The sequence below is a fragment of the Neophocaena asiaeorientalis genome, unplaced genomic scaffold (genome assembly GCF_003031525.2).
Source record: "Neophocaena asiaeorientalis asiaeorientalis breed wild unplaced genomic scaffold, Neophocaena_asiaeorientalis_V1.1 scaffold629, whole genome shotgun sequence".
NCBI lineage: Eukaryota > Metazoa > Chordata > Mammalia > Artiodactyla > Phocoenidae > Neophocaena > Neophocaena asiaeorientalis.
In genome coordinates this window covers 5232492-5239900 of record NW_020175468.1, presented here as the reverse complement: position 1 = coordinate 5239900, position 7409 = coordinate 5232492, and the positions used below count along the sequence as shown (strand labels likewise).

General features: G+C 59.0%; 1 protein-coding gene across 1 annotated transcript; it reads left to right on the top strand.

The window, feature by feature from the left end:
• The first annotated feature begins 1679 nt into the window (after nucleotides 1-1679).
• On the top strand, nucleotides 1680-4437 carry APOE (apolipoprotein E). The gene is made up of 4 exons (XM_024768663.1): nucleotides 1680-1765; nucleotides 2549-2614; nucleotides 3099-3288; nucleotides 3583-4437. The coding sequence occupies exons 2-4, from the start codon at nucleotides 2572-2574 to the stop codon at nucleotides 4298-4300; spliced, it is 951 nt and encodes a 316-aa protein (XP_024624431.1). The 5' UTR covers nucleotides 1680-1765; nucleotides 2549-2571; the 3' UTR covers nucleotides 4301-4437.
• Nucleotides 4438-7409: the final 2972 nt, after the last annotated feature.

Genomic DNA, 7409 nt, shown 5'->3' with positions numbered 1-7409 from the left:
GGGAGGGGCCTGGCCAAGGATCACACAGCCTCCCTGTGACCTTCCCTACAGGGGCATCACAGGCCTTCCCTCCCCAGGAGGGCATGGTCTTGTGGTCACTCAGCTTGGCCTGGCCAGCATGGCTGCAGAGGACTTTGTCCCTGTGAACTGAAGCAACAGGGGTGAGGCTGTCTCTGGGTGCAGGGGTGGGGGTGGCGAGCTGGGACTCCGTGGTCTTTCCGGGTTCCCAAAGGGGCAGGGCACGAAGGGGCGTGAGGACTTTCTGATAGGAAGGTCAGAGCTTCCGAGAAGCTTCAGGAAGCATTCAAGCACCCGGATGGAGAGAGTTCAGAGTCGGTCACTCCTGCTCCAGGCAGACCCACACCCTGAGCCCTCGCCAGACAGAGGAGCCGAAACCCCGCCTCTCACACACTGGGGAGGGAGGCTGCTGACCTGACCCGTGATGAGCCGTCAGGGCCCAGAGACTACCCCGCTGGCTCCCTGCCAGCGCCAGCTGAGCCCCAAACAGGCCTGGGCCTGGCTGGCACTGGGGCTCCCTTCCTGGGACCAGGCATCCAGCCTCCCCTGACCCCATGGCGTCCAATGTTCCCACCCCCTCAAAGGACCAGGAGTGAATCCCAGCTCCTCCAGTTCGTCCACCTCAATCCTGTGTGGCTTTACCATCCACCTCAATCCTGAATTTCGTCTCAGTTGTCTCCCATCTGTGTAACAGCTGGCGTTCATGTCACAGAGGTGCTAAGGAGGGAGGGGACAGTAAGTGCCCACTGTGGCCCATCACAGAAGTTAACTCCAACTCGGCCTGCTGTTTGCGAGGAACTGCTCAGTACTTCCTACGTATAGTAGCCTGTTGCTTCGCAGAACGACGGTGTTAGGTGCAACTGTGTTCCCGGTTTTGTGGACCAAGAAACTGGATGTTCAGAGAGGCTAGGTCATTTGCTCAAGGTCACACAGATGGCAACCGGCAGAGCCTGGATTCAGGCCCCGACAGTTCGGTTCCGGAGTCCACAGTCCTAACCAGGCAACACAATACGAATGCTTCAAGCCCTGCGGAAGGTACAACACGCACCGATTCCTGGAATCCACGATGCTTGTGTTGGGGAGAAATGCTGGATTTCCAAGTCACAGATGGGGAAGGGGACTCAGAGAGGCATTCACCTGTGCCCCAGGTCACAGCCCAAGAGGGAGCTAGGGTTAAAACCCAGGTTTCACTCTCAAAGCCTGGGCTTTTACCAGATGCCTTACACTGTCCCCAGAACTCCCATGCCATTTCTGTCTGGGCCTCCAGCTCCTTTCTCCCCCAACCCAGAAATCCCAGACCGCAGCCCCGCTCCTTCCTCAGACCCAGGATTTTGGGCCCCCAACCCTTTCCTCAAATTCTATTCATCCATCCGCTGGAAAAGAGAGGGACAGGGAATGGGTGTTCTGGGCAGCTGCCTGCTTCCCCTTCCATGCCCAGCACCCCGCCCCCAACTCACCCACCCACCAGAATGGAGGAAGGCGCCTGAGTTACTGGGTGAGATGTCATCTCTTTTCACGGAGGCTGGGAGTGGGAGCTGCTAGCCTCCAAGCCCCACCTCCCTCCGCCTCCCGGCTGTGTGTGAAGGGGGAGGAGAGCCCACCTCGTGACCTGACAGGGGCTGGCCCAGCTTGCCCTAGATCTGGAGGAGTGGGCGGGGCAGGGGGAGCCCTATAACTGGACGAACCTGGGATCCCTGACTCCTACTCAGCCCCGGAGGAAGCGAAGGACACCATTCCCCAGGAACGGGTGAGAAGCAGAGCTGGGGGCACAAAGTCCAGCTCAGGGCTTCTGTGGGGGATGGAGGGGGGGAGGAGGAGGAGGTGGCGGTCCTACGCCTGGGCCAGGACAGAAGCAGGAGCAGGGGATGAGGCCAGAGGCAGGGGACTGGACCTAGAAGAAGGGTGGGCAGCAGGGGCATCCCGTCTGGGCTGGAAGGTGGGGTCAGGGGAGCAGGTGGACCTGTAGGAAAACCAGACGAGCCATAGCAGCAGCCCACCAATTGTCACTGTCGTTTATTGAGCACCTACTGGGTGCCCCCATCATCCTAAGATCTCCGTTAATGGGAGGCGCAGGGGTGGCGGCGACCAGGGGTGTCGGCAGGGTAGCTAGAGCGTCGGTTGAAGGACTTTTAAATGAGGATTAAATTAGCGAATATGTGGACGATACCGTTTAGATGTGAAGTTGGAGCTTAGAATGTGAAGGTACAATGAGGAATGCGAGGTTGGAACTTAGAAAGTCCAGTTGGGGCTCACAGGGAACTCCGGGGTGGAGGGGAGGGTGGGGTGAGTGGAATTTGAACCCTGGGAGAGAGGGATAGAATTTTTGGCAGAGACCACCTGAGGATGGGGAGATAGGAGAAGACAATGGGAATTAGATAGACAATGAAGGGGCCGGGCCGCTTCGTAACTATTTGTGATTGGACTAGACAGATATGGGGTGCAAGGCTTTGAGGGCCGAGACCTGATGGGGCGGGGCTCTGAGTGGGAGGAGTCCCCACTGCTGTTGAGTGACAATGTCTCCCTCCCCCAGGTTGGCCAATCGCAAGCCAGAAAATGAAGGTTCTGTGGGTCGCCTTGGTGATCACGCTCCTGGCAGGTATGGGGATGGGGTTTGCTTAGGTTCCTTGCCCCTCCCCCTCCCATCCTCAGCTGTACCCCTTGCCCTCTTCCCGTCCCTGGGTCCCCTCTTTTGCTGGTCTGTCTCCCCAGGTCTGAGGTCTCTCCGACATTCATTCGTTCTGAGCAGCTGTTTTATTCGCTCTGAGCCTCAGCTTCCCCATCCTTAAAATGAGAGTCGTAACAGTTTCTAATCCATTGCTGTCAGGCAGGTCGTGAGCAGTAGTTAAGTGTCAGCTGTGATTAGTTTTATTCTCCATCACCCCAGCAGGGCGGTGCATGGAACACACAATCGATGCTTGCCAAGTGATTAAAACAAGCTGGGTGTCCCTCCACCTCCTCCCTGCCCACCAGTGCTCTGATGAAGCCCACCAGCCTTTGTGGAGCACCCACTCTGTACCAGGTACTGTGTGCCTGGAGGGGACAGAGGAGGACACTGACTGCTGTGAACTTGCTCCGTGCAGGATGCCAGGCAGAAGTGGAGCCAGAGCCGGAGCCCAAGGTGCAGCTGGGGCAGGAGTGGCCCGGGTGGCAGGGCAGCCAGCCCTGGGAGCAGGCGCTGGGCCGCTTCTGGGATTACCTGCGCTGGGTGCAGACATTGTCTGACCAGGTGCAGGAGGAACTGCTCAGCACCCAGGTCATTCAGGAACTGACGTGAGTGCCCCTGCCCTGGCCCCTGACCCTCCTGGTGGGCAGTGCGTTCCAGACCGTCAGCCTCCAGTGGTCTGGGTTTCTTTCTGTCCCCATCACCAACTCTTGGTGGTCTGGATCTCTCTTCACTTCTTGCTTTCTTTCCCTTTTTAGCTCCTGGCTTTACCTCTCTCTGATTCTGTTTTTCGACCCGTCCTGTCTCTGACATGTTCCTCTCCGTCTCTCGCTCCAACACTCCAGCTCAGGATCCCTGTTTCGCTCTCTTCACGCCCATGCTCCCTCCTTCTCGCCCCTTAGGGTGCTGATGAACGAGACCATGAAGGAGGTAAAGGCCTATAGGGAGGAGCTGGAGGGGCAGCTGGGCCCCATAGCCCAGGAGACGCAGGCCCGTGTGTCCAAGGAGCTGCAGGCAGCGCAGGCCCGGCTGGCCTCTGACATGGAGGACGTGCGCAGTCGCCTGGCGCAGTACCGCAGCGAGGTGCAGGCCATGATGGGCCAGACCACCGACGAGCTGCGTGGCCGCCTGGCCTCCCACCTGCGCAAGCTGCGCAAACGTCTGCTTCGCGACGCCGAGGACCTGCAGAAGCGCCTGGCCGTGTACCGCGCGGGGGCGCTCGAGGGCTCAGAGCGCAGCGTGAGCGCCATCCGCGAGCGCCTTGGGTCCCTGGTGGAGCAGGGCCGAGTGCGGGCCGCCACCGTGGGAACCCTGGCCGGCCAGACGCTGAGGGAGCGCGCCGAGGCCTGGCACCAGAAACTGCGCGGGCGGATGGAGGAGATGGGCACCCAGGCCCGGGACCACCTGGAGGAGATGCGCGAGCAGCTGGAGGAGGTGCGCGCCAAGGTGGAGGAGCAGGGCAGCCAGATGCGCCTGCAAGCGGAGGCCTTCCAGGCCCGCCTCAGGAGCTGGTTCGAGCCTCTGGTGGAAGACATGCAGCGCCAGTGGGCTGGGCTGGTGGAGAAGGTGCAGTTGGCTATGGCCACCAGCCCCACCTCTGCGCCCAGCGAGAATAACTGAGTGCCCGCGCATCCCCCTGGGAGGCCCCACTCCTGCGCTGGCCCCACGTTCCCCCAGCCTACGGGAGGCCCTGTCCCTGCCCCAGCTGTCCTCCTGGTGGGCCCTAGCTTAATAAAGTTTCATCAAGCTTCACGGCAGCTGCTGGGCGTCCGTGTGTGATTTCTCACAGCTCAAGCCTCAGTTTCTCGTTCCTTCCCCACACCCGCCACGCAGCGCTCCGTCCTGCCCCCTCTGCCTGTGTCTGTTTCTTTGTCTCTTCGAAGTCTGTCTTCACCTCCTTCTGCCCCTTTCTGAGTCTCCTTTTTTCTTCCATCTCTTCTCACTCTCTTCCCTGCCTCTCTTACCCTTCTGTCTCTGAGACGTGGTTCTGGAACCAATCCACCGGTGGGTCAAACCCTACGGTTGCCCCTGACTACTGTGGGCAAAAAAGCAACGCCTCTGAGGGATTTCCCTGGCGGTCCAGTGGTTAAGGGGATGCGGGTTCGATCCCTGGTCGGGGAACTAAGATCCCACATGCCCGTGGGGCAACTGAGCCCCAAGCTCCACAGTGGGATCTCCCATGTGCGGCAACGAAGACCAGCCCAAAATAAAATTAATTAATTAATATTTTAAAAATCAAAAAGCAACCTCTCTGAGCCTCCAGTGGCCCAGCTTCACAATACCTGCTTCATAGCTTTGCGACTCAAAAGACCTAAGATCGCTGTCATTAATTGTGAGCCATTTTCACTTTTTTTTTTCCCCTCTCATTCTCCCTCCTGTCTAATCTAATTCGGCTTTCTTCCCTCTCCTGGGCTTTGTCTCCGTCCTGCTGTCCCAGAGAGGCTTCGTTTTCTGGCTTCCTCTTTTCCTCCACCTCTATCTTTTATCTCTTCCTCCTCCAGTTTCTCTTGCCCCTGGTCCTGCTTATTTCTTTTTTCCCTTCTTCATCCGGGTTTGTCCTCGCCACCATTTTGTTGCATGTGGACCCTCTGTCTTTCTCCCCTCATTCTTGTTCCTTCTCTCCTCCGGCTGGTTGGTTAGCCTCTGGTCTACCCTGATGAGCCTACCGGGTGCTGGGTTCAGGCTGCCGGGTTCGGGCTGCCGAGAGAGGCACACTCTGCGAGGGTCTGCAACAGGCCCCTTGGCGTTTAGGGCTGAACAATCCATTTGGAAATTGACACACGGAGAAGCGTGGCTGGAGCCTGGAGATGCCGGGCGCTCTCCCCTCTCACGTCCTCAGTTCTCCGAGGAGCAGAACAAGCTTCCCATCACAGGGATTGGCCAGGACTTGTATCTCCCAGGCCGACTTCTGCCTGCTTTGGCTCCAACACACTGTACTCCGAGCTTCGCCCAAGCTGCCTCGCTTGCCCTTGTGGAATCAGCACCCCACCCCGGCCCCCACCAGATGATTCAACCTTGGGGCCGAGTAAGGAGGGGAGGTTATCTGTGGGCTCAGAGGCAGTGGGCCTAGTCCCACCCAAGTTTCTGCGGACTCACTGTGTGCCCAGGACCCGGGGCCAAGTCCCCCGAACCTGTTTCCCGGATGTCAGTGAGGGCGGGGGCGTCAGCCATATTGCCCACTTGAAGATCTGAATCTTGAATTCGGTATGAAGCCAGCTAAGCGGAGAGGGTGTCCCGCCTCAATGCAGCAGCCCCCCACCCCGGTTAGTTTTGTGAAAGGAGGCCGGAACGGGGTGCTGTGGGGTGGAGGCTGACCCCAGCAGGGATCCAGAGAGACAGCCTGAAGTCCAGGAAGGGGAGGGAGAAGATGACGGACAAAGAAGGGGAGGACACTTAGAGCCTCTCACTGAGCCGTTGAATGTTCTTGGCTACCCCCCAGTTGCCCCATCTGTAAACAGAAACTCCTACAGCTGACACGAGGATGAGACTGGCAAACTGAAGTTGGCGTTCTGGTCTCGTGGGGTGGGGTGAGGAGGAGAGGAGACATTTGGGGGATGTGTGGGGAACGCTGGGGGCTCACAGAGGAAGCAGATGTCTGGGAAGGCTGCTGAGGGGCCAACAGGGATTGGCAGCATGGAGCTGGCCGGAGGGCTGTTGCAATCCCGCCAGGGTGGTGTCTGTGCTTCCCTTTCGCAACCATCCCCCTCACCCCAAGGCTGATACGTGCGTGTGGGGACACGAGGCCAGCCAACCTGGAGTCTGGGGCCAGGGCCACCCTCCCCCAGCGGCTAGGGTTCATTAGCAGTCAAAGGCAGCTGGGATGGGACTTCCCTGGTGGTGCAGTGGTTAACTAATCCGTCTGCCAATGCAGGGGACACGGGTTCGAGCCCTGGTCCGGGAGGATCCCACATGCTGCAGAGCAACTAAACCCGTGCGCCACAGCTACTGAGCCTGCGTGCCACAACTACTGAGCTTGCACTCTAGAGCCCGCGAGCCACAACTACTGAAGCCCGCGCGCCTAGAGCCAGTGCTCCACAACAAGAGAAGCCACCGCAATGAGAAGCCCGCGCACCACAACGAAGAGTAGCCCCTGCTCACCACAGCTAGAGAAAGCCTGTGTGCAGCAACGAAGACCCGATGCAGCCAAAAAAAAAGGCAGCTGGTGGGAAGGGGGACGGCAGCCCTGAGGGACTGATGTGGTGGAAGGAAAGGGCGGTGGTGCTTGGTGTGCGGAGCGGCCAGAGAGGGTGCACAAGAGCAGATGGGGCGTTTACAGGGGCCCTGGAGGCTTGGACAGTGGGGAAGCAGAGAGAAGGGAGTTTCTGGTGGAGTGGTTGGAGGGGCACACATCGGGAGCCTGGCAGCTGAGGTTTTGCACTTTTGACAGGTTGAAAAGACCTCTCAGGCTTCCCTTGTGGCTCAGTGGTAAAGAATACGCCTGCCAGTGCAGGGTCCACGGGTTCGAGCCCTGGTCCGGGAAGATCCCACATGCTGTGGAGCAACTAAGCCCGTGAGCCACAGCTACTGAGCCTGCGCTCTATAGCTCATGAGCCACAACTACTGAGCCCGCATGCCACAACTACTGAAGTCCATGTGCCTAGAGCCCGTGCCCCACAAGAGAAGCCACCGCAGTGAGAAGCCCACACACTGCAACGAAGAGTAGACCCCACTCGCTGCAACTAGAGAAAGCCCACGCACAGCAACAAAGACCCAAGGCAGCCAAAAATTT

Coding starts and splice junctions, on each gene's coding strand:
- APOE (XM_024768663.1), top strand. CDS start 2,572: ATGAAGGTTCTGTGGGTCGCCTTGGTGATCACGCTCCTGGCAG. Junction 2,615..3,098: donor GGTGATCACGCTCCTGGCAG/GTATGGGGATGG, acceptor TGCTCCGTGCAG/GATGCCAGGCAGAAGTGGAG. Junction 3,289..3,582: donor CAGGTCATTCAGGAACTGAC/GTGAGTGCCCCT, acceptor CTCGCCCCTTAG/GGTGCTGATGAACGAGACCA.